Source organism: Zea mays, chromosome 8, assembly GCF_902167145.1.
Source record: "Zea mays cultivar B73 chromosome 8, Zm-B73-REFERENCE-NAM-5.0, whole genome shotgun sequence".
NCBI classification, from domain to species: Eukaryota; Viridiplantae; Streptophyta; class Magnoliopsida; order Poales; family Poaceae; genus Zea; species Zea mays.
The window spans coordinates 110099561-110122726 of record NC_050103.1 but is presented as its reverse complement, the minus strand read 5'-3'; the positions used below and the strand labels follow the sequence as shown (position 1 = coordinate 110122726).

The 23166-nt window shown below is 45.8% G+C and overlaps 1 protein-coding gene across 1 annotated transcript; it reads right to left on the bottom strand.

The window, feature by feature from the left end:
• Positions 1-11546: 11546 nt before the first annotated feature.
• On the bottom strand, positions 11547-17010 carry LOC100273309 (uncharacterized). Its single transcript, NM_001147750.2, has 3 exons — positions 16631-17010; positions 12109-12265; positions 11547-11999 (listed from the first exon to the last, which is right to left on the bottom strand). Exons 1-3 carry the CDS (start codon positions 16966-16968, stop codon positions 11841-11843), a joined length of 654 nt encoding a protein of 217 aa, NP_001141222.2. The 5' UTR covers positions 16969-17010; the 3' UTR covers positions 11547-11840.
• Between the last annotated feature and the right edge of the window lie 6156 nt (positions 17011-23166).

Genomic DNA, 23166 nt, shown 5'->3' with positions numbered 1-23166 from the left:
TGGTTTTGACCTACAACAACTTAATTCATGTAGGATGACGAAGCCGAGACCGATGCTTAAAGGGAATGACGCCGAAGCTGAGGCCCCATGAAGATCAAATAGGAGTAGACTGTAGACAGGCTCAAGAAACTTTTGAGATAACTTTTGTAAATATGACTAAACTTGTTCTTAATGAATTCTGTTCATACCTTGTAATATGCTCTTACCCTTTCATTAATGTATGAGAGGTGCTTTGATGTGGACAAAATTATCTTTTTGAGCCGAAGGCGAAAAAAACACCTTCCCTTCTTTTCGTACACAGCGAAGCATAAAAAACAACTTTTCCCTTTTTTCCGAAGCTCTTCTTTTTTTTCTTTTTGCCGAAGCAGCCACTTATGCAATGATGATGGTTATCCTACATATGCCTGGATGAATGTTTATGAATGCAAATGTTATGATGTAATGTGATGTGCAAATGAATGTCCAAACACATATCCAAAGCCATAATCACAACCGTTATTTCCTTAGAAACAATCACATATCAGCGCTGACTTTTCGCTGTAAGCTCTGCATTCCCTTAGGAACGACTTTGGAGCTTCTTCGCCTTTTACTTTCGGCGGAATCAGCGTTGACTTTTCGCTGTAAGCTCTGCATTCCCTTAGGAACGACTTTGGAGCTTCTTCGCCTTTTACTTTCGGCGGAATCAGCGTTGACTTTTCGCTGTAAGCTCTGCATTCCCTTAGGAATGACTTTGGAGCTTCTTCACTGTTTTCTTTTCGGCACTCGATGGTGCGTTCTCAGCTTTTACATTTACATCCTTGGGGGATTTTGCTCTTATGGAGCTAAAAAAGGAAATTACATGTGATGGCCCCATTAAAAACCTTTCTCCCCCTTCAGAAAGGAAAAGGGTGCCATGAAAGAAAAAATAAAAAAATACAAAAAATTACATCAAGTTATACATAATATCGCCGAAGCTCATCCGCATTCCAAGATCTAGGAATGTCGTTGCCGTCCATATCCTTCAATCTGTATGAACCGGGTCTTGACGAAGATACTACCAAAAAAGGTCCTTCCCATTTCAACTGCAACTTGCCCACTGTATCTGGGTTAGACACTCTCCGAAGCACCAAATGTCCTGGCTCAATATTCTTTAGCCGAACCTTTCTATCACGCCATTTGATTGTTTCGGCTTGATATTTATTGATGTTCTCCACAGCTTGAAGCCTGATCCCTTCTAAAGCATCTTTTTCCACAGAATAAGCAGCTTCAGAATCTGATTCTGCCGAAGCTACTACTCTTATTGATCCAGCTTTAGCTTCCTCCGGAGTTATTGCTTCGTCACCAAACAATAATTTGAATGGAGTAAAGCCTGTTGACCTTGATGTTGTTGTGTTGTGGCTCCACACCACTTTGATTAATTGATCTGGCCACTTTCCCCTGGGTTGATTGAAGATTAACTTCATTATTCCTGTCATTATAATGCCATTGGCTCTTTCAACGAGTCCGTTTGACTCCGGATGCCTGACTGATGCAAAATGGATCTTTGTACCAATTTGATCGCAGAATTCTCTGAAAACATCGGAGTCGAACTGTGTTCCATTATCTACAGTGATGGCCTTTGGTACCCCAAAACGACAAACAATATTCTGCCAGAAAAACTTTTGAATGGTGGCCGAAGTTATTGTGGCTAAAGGCTTTGCCTCAATCCATTTAGAAAAATATTCCACAGCCACTACAACATATCTTAAGTTCCCTTGGGCCGGTGGTAACGGACCTAACAAGTCAAGGCCCCACCTTTGCAATGGCCAGATGGGTTGTATGAGCTGAGTTAAGGACGAAGGTTGTTTTTTATCTCTTGCACATTTCTGACAACCTTCGCACTTTTGAACTAATTCCGCTGCATCCGAAGCTGCCTTCGGCCAATAAAACCCTTGACGGAAAACTTTTCCAAGTAACGGCCTAGATCCAATGTGAGATCCACACAGACCTACATGTATTTCTTTCATCAATTCTATGCCTTCGGCTCTAGATAAACACTTGAGTAATGGAGCACAAACTCCACGCTTGTACAACTCCCCTTCTATCATGACATATGGACGAGCTCTTGCCTCTATCCTCCTGTTATAAGTTTCGTCATCTGAAAGGAATTTACCCTGAAGGTAAGAGATGATCTCAGTTCTCCAGTCTTCACTATAAACAGGAGATATATTGAGGACTGCTCTTTCAAGAAGTTCCACTGAAGGTGCTTTTATTGTTTCGAAGAACACATCCGAAGGTAAGGGCAGCCCCTGTGCTGCTGACTTAGCTAGCAAATCAGCATGCTCATTTTGTCCTCGAGGGATATTTTTGACAGAAAATCCTTCGAAGGAAGCTTCGATTCTTCGGACCGTGTCTAGATATTTTTCAAGCTTCGGATCTTTAGCCTTGCAACTCTTGTCGATATGACCCGAAACAACCTGGGAATCAGTTTTAAGAATGGCTCTTCTGATTCCCATTGCTTTTAACTTCCGAAGGCCCAAAAGCAGGGCTTCGTACTCAGTAATATTGTTTGTACAACTAAAATCGAGTCTTGCCGCATAACAAGTTTTAACTTTGGATGGTGAGACCAACACAGCGGCTGCTCCTGCTCCGAAGGTTCCCCAAGACCCATTGCAAAACACTGTCCATACTTCGGCATCTTTATTTGTTTCTTCATCCTGAGCCCCTGGCGTCCAATCGGCGATGAAATCTGCCAACGCTTGAGACTGGAACGAAGACCTATGCACATAATCAATACAAAATTCATTGAGCTCTGCAGCCCATTTTCCAATCCGCCAGTAGCTTCTCTATTTCTCATAATATCCTTCAACGGCTGCGAAGAAGGAACAACAATATTGTATGCTTGAAAGTAATGCCGAAGCTTCCTGGATGCCATCAAAACAGCATATAACACCTTCTCCAATTCTGTATAGTTTTTCTTTGATATACTAAGAACTTCAGATACAAAATACACTGGGACCTGCTTCTTGACTTGGCCATCAAGCTTCTCCTGGACAAGTGCTGCACTTACCGCTGAGTGCGAAGCTGCCACATATAATAACAAAGGAGCCCCTGGCGTTGGTGGAGTTAATGTTGTTAAATCTATCAAATATTGCTTCAGTTCCTCGAAGGCTTTTTGTTGGCTTGGTCCCCATTGAAAGACTTCGGCTGATTTCAGCACTTCGAAGAATGGTAAATTTCTTTCTGCTGATCTGGATATGAATCTATTGAGAGATGCCAGCCTCCCTGTCAATCTTTGGGCCCCCTTTTTTGTAGTTGGTGGCTCCATTCGAAGTATAGCTTCAATTTTACTTGGATTAGCTTCAATTCCCTTTGTTGAAACCAAGCATCCAAGAAATTTTCCCTTCTTTACTCCGAAAACACATTTTTCTGGATTCAACTTTAGACCGGCTTGTCTAAAACTGGCGAAGGTCTCCTGCAAATCAGCAATGTGATTTTCCTGTTTCGTGCTTTTTACAATGATATCATCGACATAAGTTAGCACATTCCTGCCTATCTGAGACTGGAGGACCTTCGCAGTCATTCTGCTGAAACTTCCTCCAGCGTTCTTGAGCCCCTCAGGCATCCGAAGGTAACAATATGTTCCACTAGGGGTTATGAAACTGGTCTTCGGCTCGTCCTCCTTCTTCATCCAAATTTGATGATAGCCTGAATAACAATCGAGAAGACTCATAAGCTCTGACGAAGCTGCTGCATCAACTAAGGAGTCTATCCTTGGCAATGGGAATTCGTCCTTCGGAGAGGCCTTGTTGAGATCTGTAAAATCGATACACATTCGCCATTTGCCGTTGGCCTTTTTTACCATAACAGTGTTAGCTAGCCATTCTGGGTACTTTACTTCTCTGATAACTCCTGCACTGAGGAGTCTTTTGACTTCATTACGAGCACCTTCGGCCTTGTCATCAGACATTTTCCGAAGCCTCTGCTTCCTGGGTCTGAAGGATGGGTCAACATTGAGCGAGTGTTCAATAACATCCCTGTTAACTCCGCAAAGATCATTGGCTGACCATGCAAAAACATCTTTGTTGTTGAACAAAAACCTTATCAAGGTTTTCTCCTGTTCTTCGGATAATTGAGAGCCCAACAGCACCTTCTACTCTGCTATGTCCTCACATAAGAGCATGGGCTTCGGCTGATCTGCTGAAGCTGCTTTCTCCCTTCTGAATTTGTACTGTTCACAAGCTTCAGCTCCATCTATGTTATGGATTGCTTTTGAGTCAGTCCAGTTTCCCTCGGCCCTTCTGGCAGCTTCCTGACTTCCATGAATAGCGATGGGTCCTTGATCCGAAGGTATCTTCATGCAAAGGTAAGCAGGATGAAGAATTGCTTCGAAAGCATTGAGGGTGCCACGACCAATAATTGCATTGTAAGGGTATTCCATGTCAACAATGTCAAACACAACTTGCTCAGTTATGGTGTTGTTGATGAATCCGAAGGTCACTGGCATGGTGATCTTTCCCAGTGCTACAATCTGTCTTCCTCCGAAGCCACAGAGAGGGTGTGTAGCATCATGAATCTTATCTTCTGGCTCCTGTATTTGTCTGAAGGCCTTGGCAAATATGATATCAGCTGCACTGCCTGTATCAACCAAGACATTGTGGACCAGAAACCCTTTGATAACACAAGAAATAACCATAGCATCGTTATGAGGAAAATCCTTGAGCTGAAGGTCCACCTGGGAGAAGGTGATTGGAATGTGGGACCACCTTGACTTGATAAAGGGTCCCTGCACTCCAACATGTTGTACCCTTCTCTGCACCTCTTTCTTCTGCTTTTTGTTGGCTGGTTCTGAGCACGAACCACCTGTTATTGGGAGCACCAGCTTCGGGACCGAAGCAGCTCCAGCTTGATCGTTGAACGAAACCATCAGCTCAAAAAAGTGGAAGTGAGTTCACCGGAGGTGGGCGCCAATGTTGGGGACTTGTTCTCAAATGCTATGAATTAAGAACAAGACAACATAAAATGTTAAATGTTAATGTTCTTCGTCCAACAAAGCATTATTCCCTTGGGGATAATGGGCCTTGGACGAAGGTTGATGGCAGTACAATTACGAAGGTTGAATCTTCGTAATTGAATTCTAACAGATTGTATAAAATGACATAAAATATAGAGTATCAAAAGTAAATGAATCATAAATAAACCATATTATATCCATTCAGTTTATTTAAGTGTTGAATACAATTATACCTCTGCCTTGACAAAGGTTGGTTCCCGAATAATGCGATTGCAAATACAGGGATGTGTGTGAACAGTAAGGGAATACTGTTCACTATTTATAGGCACGAGACATAGCCTGTGAGAAATTACAATTATGCCCCTCATAAAGGATTACAACAGCGACTTAAGCATTTATGGACTAGAGGGTCATTCTACTTTTAAGTCGGTTTGTAATTCCGAAGCTTCATGAAGAGGAACCTTCGGTCATCTCATACGAACAGCTTCAGCCGAAAACTGCTTCTTCCTACAAGACCTTCGGCGACGAAGCATAGTCCCAACAGCCGGCGAAGGCTTGGACCAGGTCGTCCCAGTTGGAGATCTGCCCCGGAGGCAGGTGCTCCAGCCAGGCTCGAGCGGTATCGGAGAGGAACAGGGGGAGGTTGCGGATGATGAGGTTGTCATCGTCCGTTCCACCCAGGTGGCAGGCCAGCCGGTAGTCCGCGAGCCACAGTTCCGGTCTCGTTTCCCCCGAGTACTTTGTGATAGTAGTCGGGGTTCGGAACCGGGTCGGGAACGGCGCCCGTCGTATGGCGCGGCTGAAAGCCTGCGGACCGGGTGGTTCGAGCGAGGGACTCTGATCCTCCCCGCTGTCGTAGCGTCCCCCACGTCTGGGGTGGTAGCCTCGGCGCACCCTCTCGTCGAGGTGGGTTCGACGGTTGCGGTGAGGGTATTCGTTGCTGAGGCGACCCGGGGCCATAGGCGCTGTGTTGCGCGTGCGCCCGGTGTGGACCGAGGCTTCCCGCATGAATCGGGAAGTCGCGGCGCGATGTTCCGAGGGGTACCCCTGCCTTTGGGAGGCAGAGCTTTCGTCCCGTCGGACCGCGGCGTCCTCCAGGAGATTCTTGAGCTCTCCCTGGATACGCCGCCCCTCAGTGGTTGATGGCTCTGGCATCGCGCGGAGAAGTATTGCCGCTGCAGCCAGGTTCTGGCCGACCCCACTGGAAACCGGTGGTGGCCTTACCCTGACATCGTCGGCGACGCGGTGCTGGATACCCTGGGGTAGATGACGCACTTCTCCGGCCGGAGGTTGGCCCGCCCATTCCTGCCCATTGTCCCGGCGGAACGGCTCAAGTGTTCCTGCTCCCTCGTCGAGCCTAGCCTGCATCTCGCGGATTTGCTCGAGCTGTGGGTCATGACCCCCCGCCGGGACGGGGACCACAGCTAGCTCCCGAAGGATGTCAACGCGAGGCACAGGCCTAGGGAGATCACCGTTCTCCGGCATACCAAGATGGTTGCCTTCGTCGGGACCCCCTAGATCGACGTGGAAACATTCACGACTTGGGCCGCAGTCCTCGTCGCCGAGGCTACGGCTACCGTCGGAACAGTCGGAAAGGCAGTAGTCGCATGCGGTCATGAAGTCCCGCATGGCACTGGGGTTACCAAGTCTGGAGAAATCCCAACAGAAGTCGGGCTCGTCATCTTCCTCGGACCCCGAGGGCCCGTAGGTCGAGACGGCCGTCAGCCGGTCCTAGGGTGACCGCATACGATACCCCAGAGGGTTTGGACTCGCCTCTATGAGAGCGTCCACCGAAGCGAAGTCGCTTGGTGGGTTGAGGCTGAATCCAAAAGGCGTGAGATGGGAATCGGTCGGTACCTCTTGGTCGACGGGCGGTGACGAAGTCACGTCTGGAGCAGACTGCACCGTCGTCTCAGGTACGAAGGTGACGCCCAGCAAGTCCTTCGCGAGCGTGCTGGCGTCGTCCGTTTGCTTGGGGTTGGCGTGTTGCAGGGAGACGACGCTCGTCTTTGTCTCAGACGCGAGGTCGATGCCCGACGTGCCCCCCGTTGGGGCGCCGACGCCGTCGACTCGCTCGACAGCCGACGAGGTGCCGCTTCCTGCTTGGCCTTGGTTGCCCCGCCTCCTCCTCCGTCGGCGGGGGAGGGGACGGGACAAGCTCGAATGTTGTTCTTCCACCACGTGGGGAAGACGTCATCGATTCCACCGCCGGCGGGCGGGTTGTCGGCCGCCATTGTCGCTGTCACGCGGCGGGGGAAGGAGTATCATGTCGTAGCTGCCGTCGAGGGACATGAACTCAAGACTCCCGAGACGGAGCACTGTCCCGGGCTGGAAAGGTTGCTGGAGACTGCCCATCTGGAGCTTGACGGAAAGCTGTTCGTTAACACGCAGCAGGCCCCTACCTGGCACGCCAACTGTCGGCGTTTCGAACCCGGGGGGTCCCTGGACCGACGAGTAAATTGTCGCCGCGTGCCCCAGCCCAGATGGGTCGGCGCGAGACAGAGCGCGAAGGGGGGGAAGAAGCCGGAGGGAGACAGGCGTGAGAGGTGAAACCCGCGGCCTTCGTGTTTGTCCCGCGCCCAGGTCGGGTGCGCTTGCAGTAGGGGGTTACAAGCGTCCACACGGGAGGGAGCGAGCGGCCTCACGCGAGCGCCGTCCTGTCCTTCCCCGCGCGGCCAACCCTCTGTAAGAGGGCCCTGGACCTTCCTTTTATAGGCGTAAGGAAAGGATCCAGGTGTACAATGGGGGGTGTAGCAGTGTGCTAACGTGTCTAACGGAGGAGAGCTAGTGCTCTAAGTACATGCCATCGTGGCAGCCGGAGAGGTTTTGGCACCCGGTTCGTGTGGTGTCGTGGCCGTCGGAGGAGCGTTGGAGCCTGGCGGAAGGACAGCTATCGGGGCTGTCGGGTCCTTGGTGACGTCCTCTTGCTTCCGTAAGGGGGCTGAGAGCCGCCGCCGTCATAGAGCGTGCGGGGCGCCATCATTACTTGTTTAGCGGAGCGAGCCAGATGGGACGCCGGTCTTGTTCCCCGTAGCCTGAGTCAGCTTGGGGTAGGGTAATGATGGCGCCTCCTGTGACGTGGTCGGTCCGAGCCCTGGGTTGGGCGAGGTGGAGGCTCCTCCGAGGTCGAGGTCGAGTCTGTCTTCCAAGGCCGAGGTCGAGTCCGAGCCCCTGGGTCGGGCGAGGCGGAGACCGTCGGCTGAGGCCAGGGCTGAGTCCGAGCCCTGGGGTCGGGCGAAGCGGAGTTCGTCGTCCTCCGGGGCTGAGCCCGAGTCCGAGCCCTGGGGTCGGGCGATGCGGAGTTCGTCGTCTTCCGGGGCTGAGCCCGAGTCCGAGCCCTGGGGTCGGGCGAAGCAGAGTTCGTCGTCTTCCGGGGCTGAGCCCGAGTCCGAGCCCTGGGGTCGGGCAATGCGGAGTTCGTTGTCTTCCGGGGCTGAGCCCGAGTCCGAGCCCTGGGTCGGGCGAAGCGGAGTTCGTCGTCTTCCGGGGCTGAGCCCGAGTCCGAGCCCTGGGGTCGGGCGATGCGGAGTTTCCTATGGCGCCTGAGGCCAGACATGGCTGCTGTCAGCCTCACTCTGTCGAGTGGCACAACAGTCGGAGCGGCGCAGGCGGCGCTGTCCTCTTGTCAGGCCGGTCAGTGGAGCGGCGAAGTGACTACGGTCACTTCGGCTCTGTCGACTGGAGGGCGCGCGTCAGGATAAAGGTGTCAGGCCACCTGTGCATTAAATGCCCCTGCGATTCGGTCGGTTGGCGTGGCGACTTGGCCAAGGTTGCTTCTTGGTGAAGACTGGGCCTCGGGCGAGCCGAAGGTGTGTCCGTTGCTGGAGGGGGTCCTCGGGCGAGACGTAAATTGTGCGGGGTCGGCTGCCCTTGCCCGAGGCTAGGCTCGGGCGAGGCGTGATCGCGTCCCTCGAATGGACCGATCCTTGACTTAATCACACCCATCAGGCCTTTGCAGCTTTGTGCTGATGGGGGTTGCCAGCTGAGATTTAGGAGTCTTGAGGGTACCCCTAATTATGGTCCCCGACAGTCACCCATCCCAAATTGCTCCAAGCCAAGCACGCTTAACTTGGAGGTTCTTTCGAGATAGGCTTCCGAAAAACAAGATGCACCTTATTGGTATGAGTACTCTATTAATTCTATTAAGCCTTGGGCCAGGATATCACCATCCTAGGGGCCAGGATATCACACTAACTCAATTCTGTGAGAAAAGTGTATTTTTGGCTTAAGTTGAGCTAAACTACAAATGCTGGTGAAACTATAGTTAAAATGGTGAGTTTCCTACACTTAGTCATTTTGGTTATGTGCTAAAAATGTTTGTCTAAGTGATAGGAAAGCTCACAAGAAAGTCCAAGTCGAAAGGATTAAGTTTTGCTGAAAAAGGGCTTCACTGTGCTGGACTGCGGTTCACCGGGGCAATCCAATGTTGCACTGGACCACCTTCGTACATGAATAGTCTACTCTCGGTTTTTTATAAAAATCACCGGACCTTAAACAGTGCTCAGTCCGGTGGTGCACCGGGCGCGCGCTGGCCAACGGCTAGCTGACGTCGCACCGGTCCGAAGGTGCACCAAACCGGTCCTGTGGTAGTCAGTTATGGAAGGGGCCTAGTTAGATCCTGGAGAAGGAGCGCCTATTCCCGGTCCGGTGCCCCCAAGTAGAGCAAATTTTCAGCAAGTTTTACAAGGAAGGAGCAACAGCCTTGGAGCCTCTTTGGACGATAAATGTACCTCCCTAGGCGACCTCCTTAAATACCCCAAGCATACCAAGAGCACTTGATCACTTCTACACTCTGACACAACGCATTCTAGTCGTTTTAGTGATATTCGAGCGCTGTCCTGAGCTGTTGTAATTATGTGAGACTGTACCCTTGTGATCTTGTTTCTTGTGTTGTGTGGCTATGTTTGCTCTTGTGTGTGTTCTCTCCTCTCTCTATTCGCTGTACTTTGGAGTTGTAACTCGGATTTTTTGTATGGTTGCAAAAGACTCCAAAGTGTGGATATTCCTTATGAGGGGATTATAATCGATATAAGGAAGATCGTGGTATTCAAGTTGATCATTGGATCACTTGAAAGAGGCTGAGTGCAACCCTTGTCCATTGGAACATCACAGCGTGGAGTAGGTAAGCATTTAAGCCTTGACCGAACCATGGGAAAATCGCTATGTCGCTTGTGCTTGATTATTTGCAATTGTTCTTCCTCTCTTCAAGTTCTATCTTTCACTTGCAATATTGCTCTTTTATTACACATCTTGAAAGAGCAATAAAGTAAAGAGAACTTCTCTTTTCTTCTCACTCCGATTTCTCTAGCTTTACACTAACTCTTCATTTGGACCAATTTTGTGTTTGAAGCTGTGTTTTACATGTATCAACTATTCACCCCCTCTAGGTGACTCTAAGAGGGCTGAATACCAAACTTCAATCTATGATGGCTACCTATACAAATGTCACATTTAATCAGGCGGTCAGTATAGCAAGTTCTTCTGAAGAGAAGTACCGCACCCACAAAGAACCAAAAAGGAAGGTGAAAGGATCCGGAGAAGGATCTTCCAGAGGACAAGATAAACAACGGACAAGATAAACAACGAAGGATTGCCTATCGTCCTTCCCATTCAATTCGTCCTTTGTTTCATCCACCTTCCATTCTAACCAGGCAACAGTCATACACTTCACCTGTTGCTACTTCTTTTAGATCACCTCTGACGAATGTGAATGTTGTCTAGAGGGGGTGAATAGGCGAAACCTGAAATTTACAAACTCAAACACGATTTCGGGTTAGGTCAGAACGGGAATAGAAATGATCAAAGTTTGGAGGAAAGAGTTCGTCTAGCACATATGTTAACGAGATTTCTTTTTTCATATTTTTCGTCCCTTATTCCGTGGACTGAGATTGTATATTTGGCCGTCTGTCAGTTTGCAGGGGACAGGAAGCAATGCTCCAGATGTTAGTTGCAGATGGAGACGGGCACTTCTCGAACATCTCAGAATCTCTGATAGCCATGATGTTTCTTTGTTTCATTGTTCTGCATAAGTTCACTGAACAATAATAGAATTTCAATTCTGTTTCTGTCTTGCCTAATCCCCCGTAAGATCAATGGCTTCAGATACATTAATAGGACAACTGGACAAGACATACTTGCATACGGTTACAACTGAGTTCGTGTGAGGAGCTGGAAGATTGGTACAAGGTGTAAATCCGATCATAATGTCAGTCTCAATTCGATTTGCTATTGTTAGGCTCTGTTTTGTTTAGAGAAGCCGGACTGCATTGCAACTGCTTTCCTCACGGCGGAAGCTCATGCAGGGTGCAGCAAACCATTTTCTTTTGTATTGAAATTATTTCAGAAAGTTTCTTTTTTATATATAATTACCAGTTCGAATGTTTAGTTGGAACATTAGCTACTTTGCTTAGACTCGGCCGAAATCACAGCCTAGTGACTAAACATGACCATACCAAGCCCAACGCAGACAAACAGACCTTTCTTCGTCTACAGCTTATGAAATGGTTCACATTCAACAGCCGTATCGTATAATCCTGAACGAGTTGTTTGGTTGCCTGAAAGAGATAAGAGGACGCAATTACCATAAAATTAGCATGTTTGATAACCTGTACCTGCGGATACGATGACTTCATGAAGATAGTTGATTTGTTGTATGAGCATGAGCATATACATGGCCTATTCATCTAAAACTGAGGTACATTGATTTATCAACAAAGACCAGCACTTGTGATTGGATTTTTTACATCATATTCGAAATGATCCGAGGAATGACAAACTCGATCTCATAGCTCTCTACACAATGTGAAAGCAACAAACAAAGTCCAAATTTATTCTGTTGTTGAGTTACAGATTGGGAGTTCATCTGCCGTCAGGCTTCCTCGGGGGACGGATTGAACTTAAGCGAGATGCTGTTAACACAGTGTCGCTCGTTGGTAGGCGTCTTAAACCCCTCCCCTTTGAATATGTGCCCCAAGTGTCCTCCACAAGCAGTACATGTGATCTCTGTCCGCCTCCCATCAGGGTCCGGCTAATGTTCAACAAAAAAAAAAACATTCGTTAATACTGGAGATTGCAGAAGAGGCCAGAGAGCAAAGATTATTCCTTATCCTTATGTGCAAGAGAGAAATAGTGCATACCGTCTGCCTTATGGCCCCAGGAAGTCCTTCATAGAATGCCGGCCAGCCACACCCTGAGTTGAACTTTGTCGATGATTTGTATAAGGGAGTTCCACATCCAGCACATTTATAAATGCCCTCCTCAAAGAACTTGTCGTACTCACCCGTTCCAGGGTACCTGGGAAATCAGATAACCAAATGAATTCAGAAAAAACCTGTGACACCAGTTAATAGTTCAGCAGAGAAACAGCTTCACCACACCACATGCCAAACATCACATCAGTCAGAAACTAGTAGTTCTACCATGATTATTTGGCATGTAACAATGACTCTCATGCTAAAATGTGGAAAACGGTACATAGTAACTTCCATAAATAAATACATGCTTCCCATGTGAAAAAAAAACTAAATTAAATGGACTGCCATGCATTTTAGCAATTCATATTTCATAATAGCAGCAAATCATGGTAATGGCAATAGGTCATATACGATACGTAGGATCGGTTAATATGTTCTTGCATTACTATATAACTCTGTGATGCATCAGACACAGCCAGAACCATAGCAACACTAACAAAAAACAACCTGGTGCTAGTTAATTTATCAAACAGTTCACAACTTTTCTTATGCTCTACACTCTAATTCAACAAAAGAACTCGACAATTCATAAAATTCCAAGTCACCTCTAATAAAATTAGGAAGTAAGGCCCTTGATCGTAAAAACAAGATCCGCAGTCACTAAATGCCTTCTGAGGTGTTGGAAGTTGTAACCGGACTACAAAGACACTGACTTTTTCTCTTGTTTTATTGCATGACAAGGCAAAAAATTTCTCTATATTATAACATCTGTAGTTAACGACATGATCAACTGTACCGCAACCTGCTCTAGTTTACACAATTATTGGATTCTTCTCGATTTTTAAAGTAATATTCACAACATGGCAACATCCAACACAACATGATCTTCTATGGACTAACATTGTATTTATGTCATATTTGGCTACATTTTTTGAAATGCTGAAACAAAACGCCACCATGAAATGAAGAGGCACATGGAAGAAATGTAACACGAGCACCACAGAAATATGCATAACCAAGGTGCAAGCATAGAAGTAGATGAAATCTAGAGAGCAAATGAGGGACCTCTTGTTAGAAACTACTAGTTCTACCATGATTATTTGGCATGTAACAATGACTCCCATGCTACAATGTGGAAAACGGTGCATAGTAACTTACAGAAATAAATACATGCTTCCCATGTGGAAAAAAAACTAAATTAAATGGACTGCCATACTGTTAGGACCTGTCACGACCCAAGGGGGCTGGGGCAAAGAGCAACAGCAAGAAGCGCAGGTCAAAGGATAAGAAGATTAGTTGAGATTATCTAGGAGATTTGTTGAGATTATCTAGGAGATTAGTTGAGATTATCTAGGAAGGTTATCAATTACTAGTTTGTTGAGAGTTTTAAGGAGATAAGAATCTATAGCTAGATAGGGACGGCCAACCGACCTATTTATGTAATCAATGGATGAGAAATAAGGTTGGCAAGAATTAGGAGGGAGACACCCTCCTCTTGTTGGCCATGGGCAGAGGCCCTCGGGCGGCGTTCCTGCCCATCGATCCCCCTCTCCAATCCCCTCTACACATCTACTGTTCATTGGCGGGTACTGTTCACCAGCAACTCCAATCCCTCACCAATCTAGCAACCATAACATTTGGTATCGCCTAGCTTGGGTTTCGATCCAATCCCATGGCTTCTGCTACCAATTTTGCGGCGGCGGCGTGGCAACCAGCGTACCCATCTCTATGGGTTGCGCCGCATGCCACCTTCGTCACGCCGTCCTGGCAACCGGCGTCCTCATCTCCATGGGATGCGTCGCATGCCACCTTTGTCACGCCGTCCTGGCAACCGGCGTCCCCATCTCCATGGGCAGCACCGCCTACCAATTTTGTCACCACATCATGGACGTCGGCATGCCCATCTCCAGGGGCAGTGCCAAATTTCGTCACATCATCTTCGTTGACGGCGTCTCCGTCTCCATGGGCGATGCCACTAGGGGCAACCACGGCTCAACAATCACCAGCTCCATCGATGGGGGACTTGTGGGCCAACATAAGGGCAGGTCTCGCAAAGATGCAAGCCTCGCTCCGGATGGTTGAGCAGGGGCTGCTGCAAATCAAGGCAGCAGTGCAACATGAGCAACAACTGGCATTGTCCGCACAGCTCTAGACGTCAGCGGTTGTGGCCCTACACTCCTACAGGCTGCTGCTCGTGGCTTCCCTGCACGACGAAGAGTGCGGGAGATGCGCCGGCAGATACTCGAGACAGCCTTGGTGACAGTTGACGTTGGCACACGGGGGCGCGACCTCGCCCTGTCGGACGACCATCAGCAGCGGCGTCGAGCCGCTGTCTCCAAGTGCGAGCATGGTGTGTATCCCGCGAGTGACGAACTTCAACTCTACGACAGTGGTGGTACGGAAGGTGCTCCCCTCGTCATCGGCAAGGGCGCACTGCTTAGCGCCACCACATTCCGCTATCAGCCTCCACGAGGGCGCATCCGTTGGTCATTGTTGCGACCTACTCCAGGTGGTCATCCATGTGCTCCCCTTTCATCCAGATGGCGTCCATGGGATCTAGGTGGCTGCACACGTGCAAGTCCAATGCGTGGAGGGTGTCCGCCTTACCTTATGGGGTCAAAAAAATCAGATTCGGCAAAAAATATAAGTCGAGATGTAAAAGGCTTGTCTTCTAGGTGTTTGGTTTTGGGTTAAGTAGAGTCGGTCTTTGGGCACCCGTCATGCTGCAGCTCGAGGACGAGTTGCTTGTCCAGGAGGGGTGTAGTGTCAGGACTTGTCAGGGCCCAAGGGGGCTGCGACAAAGAGCAGCAACAAGAAGCGCATGTCAAAAGATAAGAAGATTAGTTGAGATTATCTAGAAGATTAGTTGAGATTGTCTAGAAGATTAGTTGAGATTATCGAGGAAGGTTATCAGTTAGTGGTTTGTTGAGAGTTTTAAGGAGACAGGAATCTCTAGCTAGATAGGGGCGGCTAGCCGACCTATTTATGTAATCAATGATGAGAAATAAGGTAGGCAAGAATTAGAAGTGAGAAACCCTCCTCTTGCTTGGTCGTGGGCAGAGGCCCTCGGTCGGCGTTCCTACCCATCGACCCCCCTCTCCAATACCATCTATGCATCTATAGTTCATTGGCGGGTATTGTTCACATGTGAACCGTAACGTGCCGCCTCCACTAGCAACTCCAATCCCTCACCGATCTAGCAACCATAACACATACATTTTAGCAAGTCATATTTCATAATAGCAGAAAATCATGGTGATGGCAATAGGTCATATACAAATACATAGGATAGGTTAATATGTTCTTGCATTACTATAGAACTCTGTGATGCATCAAACAACCGGAACTATAGCAACACTAACAAAAAACAACCTGGTGCTAGTTAATTTATCAAACAATTCACAACTTTTCTTATGCTCTACACTCTAATTCAACAAAAGAACTCGACAATTCATAAAATTCCAAGTCACCTCTAATAAAATTAGGAAGTAAGGCCCTTGATCGTAAAAACAAGATCCGCAGTCACTAAATACCTTCTGAGGTGTTGGAAGTTGTAACCGGACTACAAAGACACTGACTTTTTCTCTTGTTTTATTGCATGAAAAGACAAAAAAAATCTGTATATTATAACATCTGTAGTTAACGACATGATCAACTGTACCGCAACCTGCTCTAGTTTACACAATTATTGGATTCTTCTCGATTTTTAAAGTAATATTCACAGCATGGCAACATCCAACACCTTTTGTGATATAAACCTTAATGCAGCACCAATTTCTCCAGTTACTTGTTCCATCTTCTATGGACTAACATTGTATTTATGTCATATTTGGCTAGATTTTTTGAAATGCTGAAACAAAACACCACCATGAAATGAAGAGGCACATGGAAGAAATGTAACACGAGCACCACAGAAATATGCATAACCAAGGTGCAAGCATAGAAGTAGATGAAATCTAGAGAGCAAATGAGGGACCTCTTTTGTTGAGTAGCTGAGCAAATTTGCTTACTGTCAAGGGAAATCTACAATTAGGATTCAAGGGCTATAACAGATTGCTATCTTGGGATTTTGTGTATAATTAAATCTCAGTACAAAACATGTAGTAGTTCAAAATAGCAACTAATAAGATGGATGGTGCGATTCAGTAACAACTAACAACAATGCTTCAACCTCTAATAATTGTACCATCCAAATACTGGTAGAAAATTAGAATCAGCTTCTGCAGTTAAACGCATAGGGCAGTCATGTAGAATTGATGATATATGTAGCGGGTGAGAGCATGGTGATGTACATTCTAGGCAATCTTTTTAATGCTTATGCAATTACATTTAACTTGGGTTGATCAGAATGCGTATCTACTACTACTACAAGTGACCATTCAATTTGTCACTCTCCTCAACGAGACAAATTCAGCAACAACAGCGAAGGACAAGATATGTGGCTACTGCAGGTTAAAATCATTACTCGGTGCCCTTGAGGCGTAGGATGTTGAACTGCTCCGGCGTGAGGATGGCCTCCCACTCCTCTTCCGACTTCTGCACGGATCCCGGCGGCGGCGTCGACGACGACATCGCCGCCACGCTCGGGGGCCTCCGCCCTGCCGCGCCGTGCAACGCTGACGCCGCCGCGTGGCCCCTGCACGGCCGAGCTGCGCACGAGAGGGGCGCGGATCGAGGGCGCGCGGCAGAGGGCGAGGGTGCGAGGAGAGAGGAGAGCGGGAGCGCAGCGTGCGGCGCCAAGGCAGCGCAGCGGGAGCACGAGCGGGACGCCATCCTCAGCCTCAGCAGACGCTGGACGCACATAGTTGTTTTGGCAGCAGTTAAGTGCAACGTGTCGCGTTCGTTGTCTGATAAGGTTCTGGACGGGCGTGCTTATGGACTGGTGCGTTTGGCAGGAACGTCATCTAAATTTCATCCCCTAAAACAATATTTTCTGTTCTTTACAGCACTCGCTAAAAGATTTTATACTCTATATCTTCTTTATCTCCAACAATATCCCTTAAATTTCATCTCTATATCAACAGTATTACCAGATTTGACATTCTATATTATTTTTTACCGCTCGTCAGCACATGCACAGAAATCAGCACAGTGTATAGAGCACTATCGTACATCCTCTATACATAGCACATGCATGGCATCCTCTAAATTTTAGAGAACCTTTTAGAGTCTCTTGTTGGAGGGATAAATGATCTAACAAACCTCTATATTTAGAGGACATGAGCTTTTACAGATCGTTGTTGGAGATAGGCTTAGGCTGTCTCCAGCAACGTCCCCTAAATTTTATCCCTTAAAAGAATATTTTTTGTCTTTTACAGCACTTTCTAAAAGATTATGTACTATATCTTCTTCATCTCCAGCAATATCTCCTAAATTCCATCATCTATATCAACAGTGTACTAGATTTGACATTCTATATTATTTTTTACTACTCGTTACCACGTGAGCGTACAGACACAAAAAGGATCTGACACGCATGTACCGTGTATAGAGCACCCTCTATAGATAGCGCACATATGCCATCCTCTAAATTTTAGAGGACCTTTTAGAGTCTCTTGTTGGAGGAATAAAGGACCTGACTGTCCCCTACATTTAGAGTACATGACCCTTTACAGGTTGCTGCTGGAGTCGGTCTTAGGCCATGCTCCTCTAAAGGAGGAGCTTGTTACAGAAGCTAGCGCTTTTTTCAAATCGTTTAGCAAAATAAATTCAGCTCCTCATGTAATATATGATTTGATGTATGAGACAAAAAAACATGGTGAAAAATATTTTGTGGAGTAATATTACAACAAAAGAAGATTATGGTGAAAAAATATTTTATAGAGTAATATTTGAAAAGCATTTGCACATCACAATTCACACATAAGTCATACATCACCTCAAGGATTACCTAGAAGCTAGAAAGAAAGATCGCTCTTGCGATATCATCACAAAACATATCCATCGTATGATCATTGGAGTATATACATGATAAGTCAGTTGCATTTCTATATCTGGAAGGTATGGTGGGTACATAATTCAGGTTTCGATCGCACTTATGGAAATCTTTGTATTCTCGATGGTTCTCACGAATATAATTATGAAGGCGCATGGTAGCTACAACAATCATTTTTTGCTTTTCTATGGAGTAACTTGGTATCTTAAGAAGTATACACCACTTTATTTTCACACACCAAATGTGTGTTCTACGACATTCCGAATACTTGATTAAAATATTCTTGCTCACTATTTGGTGGAGGCTCCCTTCTCCAATCAGAAACATGGTAACGTTCAACTTTGTATGGAGCCAAGTACCGGGGGCGATTGGGATAGCCCGCATCTATAGTATAATATTTTTCTAGAACAATGTATAAAAGTATATACTTTTTAGCACAAAGAAAGACGATACTTATTATTCTATTGATTTATATATATGACAATAAAAAATTACCTGATGGAGGGTGTGGAAACAAGTTCGCATCACGCTCCAATGCATTAAACAATAGACTTGTGTCATGCATTGATCCGGGTTGTCCAATAGATGCATATGTGAACCATAGGTCAAAGTCAACAACAAAAACCACATTTTGGGTTGCCCTTCCACTTCTACCAATGTATCTAATTTGGTCATGTGAAGGTGATACTGTCGCAACATGACTGCCATCTATTGCACCAATGCAATCTTTGAAAAAAGGCATCATCCTATGATCCTTGGTAATTCTAGGGTGTGTAGTACCAAAGTTTGGATCAATTGGCCTTATATAGTCCACCACACAATGCAATACCTCCTTAAATTTTCGACTAATAGTCTCTCCAGAATGCTTAAAAACATGTTGTGCACCACTATTAGACCAACCATGACCACATGTAACTAAGAAAATGGCAAGAGACTCCATTCAATTGACATGAAGAGAAGATTTGAGTCCATGGTTACTCACTAGCAAATCGTTCAAGCTATATAAAAGAGATGCATCTATCTGGAACATCTTGTGGTTCCTCCTGGATTACTTAATATTTCTCTCACCCAAGCATATCTACTTTATCTTCACTACACGACGGTTGATCTTTAGCGACCCTTATTAAGTACCAATTGTTGGTTGCTAAAGGTTAGGGACCGACGGTTAGTCGCTAAATCCTTTTGTAGCAACGGTCGGTTGGTCGCTAAAAGTCTAGAAATTTAACAACGTATGGTTGGTCGCTATAGATGTCGTCAGGGATTAGAGTCCATGACCCAGCGTCCCAGGACCCAGGCTCCCAGTCCCAGCCTCTTCTATCTGGCATTCTGCGAGCAGCAAATCCAGAGACCTCGACTCCTCCTAACCCTAGCCGCCAGGCTCCAGTGCTCCACCGCCGGTCCACCACTCCGCCCCTCATCTCCGAGTCTCCGACCTGAGCGCGTCGCCCCGCCCCGCCCCGCCCCGCCTCTCCCTCGGTGCCTCCGCGGTACACGTCTGGCCGTCCGCCCAGGGCCCAGGCAGTTGCTGCCTGCTGACTTGTTGCCGTCCGCCAGGCCGCTAGGCACACAACACACTGCTTCTACAGTTCTATGGTCAGCGCCCAGCGGTCCAGTCCAGGTTAGTGCTTTTGCCATCATTTGGTCTTAATCTCATGGAGAGTGGAGACCTTTTTTTGTTTGCTGCCCACACTAGACGCATTGCTTTTGTTTGTTTGCTGCCCACATTACGCACATTATTGTTTGATGCTAAAATTATTATTTGAGGTTGTTGGAATGTTAAATTATTATAACGCGAACCATATATCCGCGTTCCACCCGCCCGATTGTCATCTCTAATCACGACTGTGTGAGAGGGTCGATCGATCAGCTAGTAGAAGGGCAGGTTAATGGTACATAAGTGCTGCCCTCATTGCTTTGCTAGCTCTTGCAGAACGCATCAGGCACACCTAGGTATGGATAAATCCTACATAAAGAGTATGGATAAATCATGGATCACAAGTGAGGCTAGGTACAAAGCAACTTTTCATAGCAACTCTTATGTTTTTCTATAGTTATATTGATATGTAACATAGGAACTGTATGTAGGGAGACAAAGGTTTATAAACAAGGGGTGAATGGTTTTCTAGCTTTTGCATTTAGACAATTAGCAATAGGAAACAAGATACTATGCCCTTGCAAGAAGTGTGTTAACTCATTTTGGAGAGAGGCCGGTGAAGTGCGAGAACACTTGATATGTGATGGTTTTCTAAAAGGGTACACAACATGGACCTTACATGGAGAAGCTTCGTCCTCTTTTGTGAATCATGGTAACAATGATGATGAGTTTAGCGAGCATCCTACAGAAGATGATGCAATATCTGAGTTGTTAAAGGATTTAGCTTGTGGTTTAGATGATGGAGGGGATATGGAGGATGATGGGTCTTTTGACGAACCTAATGAAGACACAGTAGCCATTCGTAAGCTAGCAGAAGACAATAGTCAAGAATTATATCCGGGTTGTCAAAACTACTCAAAGCTACGTTTCCTAGTTCGTTTGCTTCACATCAAACTTCTTGGAGGATGGACAGATAGAAGTTTTGATTTGTTGGTAGATTTACTTGTTGATGCACTACCTAAGGGTTCGACACTTCCTAGAAACTTTCATGAAGCAAAGAAAGTGATCAAATCTGTAGGAGTCGGGTACACTACAATTCATGCATGTGAAAATGATTGCATTCTATTTTGGAAGGAGCATAAAAAACTTGATTCATGCTCGGTATGTAGTGTCTCACGTTGGAAATCAGAAAAGAAGAGTCTAGATGGGAAACGTGAGTACAAAGTTCCTAGGAAGGTGCTTCGTTATTTCCCTATTAAAAAAAGACTCCAAAGATTGTTTGTTTCTTCTAAATCTGTAAGTCTCACAAGGTGGCATGATGAACACAGAGTAAAAGATGGTTTGCTTAGGCATCCTGCCGATTCACCCTTGTGGAAAGATATTGATCAAAAGTATCCAGAATTTGCTATGGATAGTTGTAATATCTGCCTAGCATTTGCTACAGATGGTTTCAATCCATATAGGACAATGAATGTTAGTTACAGTATTTGGCCTGGCATATTGATTCCACTCAACTTTCCACCATCGATGTGCATGAAGGATTCAAATTTTATCTTGTCTGTCTTAATTCCTGGTCGATCTTCTGCGGGTAGTGATATGGACGTTTATTTTCAGCCCCTTGTCTATGATCTGCTTGATATGTTTGTTAATGGTGTGAAGACCTATGATGCCTCAAAGGGTGAATACTTTCAGTTGCGTGCTGCAATAATTTGGACCATCACTGATTTCCCTGGTCTAGGCAGTGTATCCGGATTTGTCACCTCTAGTGAAGCAGCATGTCCTGATTGCCACACATTGATTTGTTCTCTCAGACTTGGAAATGGTAGCAAGTCTTGCTACATGGGACATCGTAGGTTCTTACATCCAAACCACCCATTTAGGTCTGATGTTGATTCATTTGGTGAAAGTGAGTTGAGGCCAGCACCTACTCCTCTTTCAGGAGAGGAAATTTTGGATTGTACAAAAAATTTGAAAACAATTTATGGCAAGAAGCCATCAGGTAAGCCAATAAGTAATCAGAAACGCAAGGATGGGAAACCATTAGTCTTTTTGAAAAGGAGACCTATTTGGTTCACTCTTCCATATTGGAAGGACTTGAAAATTCGATATAATTTTGATGTCATGCACATAGAGAAGAATGTGTGTGAAAATATAATTAATACTTTGTTGGACATTGCTGGAAAATCTAAGGATAATCTGAATGCTCACTTGGATCTTCAAGCTTTAGGTATTAGAAGCGACCTTCATCCTATTGAACTAGAAGCTAATAAATTTTATTTGCCTCCTACACCCTACTCAATGAGCTCTGTTGAGAAGAAATTGTTTTGTCAAGTATTAAAAGGGGTCAAGTTTCCTGATGGATATGCTGCTGATATACGACATACTGTTCTTGTCAATGAAAAAAAGATAGTTAATCTTAATACTCATGGCAACCACATTCTTCTACAAGATTTACTGCCACTTGCTGTCCGGAGAGTTCTTCCTCAAGAAGTTAGTGCTGTGCTGATTCGTTTAAGCACGTTCTTTAGAAAATTGTACTCTCCTGTTATTCGAATAAGTGACATGCAAAGGTTAGAATCTGAGATAGCTGAAATCTTGAGCCTTTTAGAGATTATTTTCCCTCCATCATTTTTTACCATTAATGTACATTTGATGGTACATCTTCCTACCCAAGCAAGAGTGGCAGGCCCAATCCATTTTCGAAGCATGTGGCCGGTGGAGAGGTAATTTTCTTTGGTATATTACATAGCAAACAAATAACGATATAATTTTTCAATAACATGATGAGTGTTGTTGTTTACATGTATAGGTTTCTAAAAAATGCAAGGGCTATGTGCGTACAAAAAGTCACCCGGAAGGATCAATTATGGAGGGTTCTTTGTTTGATGAGGCTCTCACGCTTTGTTCTCAGTATTTACAAGATGAGACCCACTTCAACCATAGAGTTAGAAATCGCTTACCAACACAAATTTGTGTTACAACTCCATTCTTTCACAAAATTGGTCGAGCATTGGCTGGAAAGTGTGTTGTCAATTTAGATCACAAGACTGGCTTCAAGCACATAGATATGTCCTTTTCAACTATTCCAACATAGAAACATATTTAAAGTAAGCTATCTAACTCAGCGAGTATCATGTGATTATTTACTCTTCGTTGGCCATTTCAAAGAAAATTCATGTTGGCCATTTCAGCAAACATGCTCAATACCTCTCCTCAATTGGTGTTCGAAATCAGCGTGAGACCAACCACATGCAACATAAAACCTTCCATGAGTGGTTCAGGTTACATGTAAGTATAAAAGGAGAAGTGAATTTACAATCTCATAAAGTCTTTCACTTTAACAATAGTATTGGTACCACATGTTGAGGAAACATGTGAGGAGGCCTCAGAAGAGATCAAAATTTTAGCTAAGGGACCAATGATGATTGCACATCAGTATAACAGCTACTCAATAAATGGATTCAACTTCCGT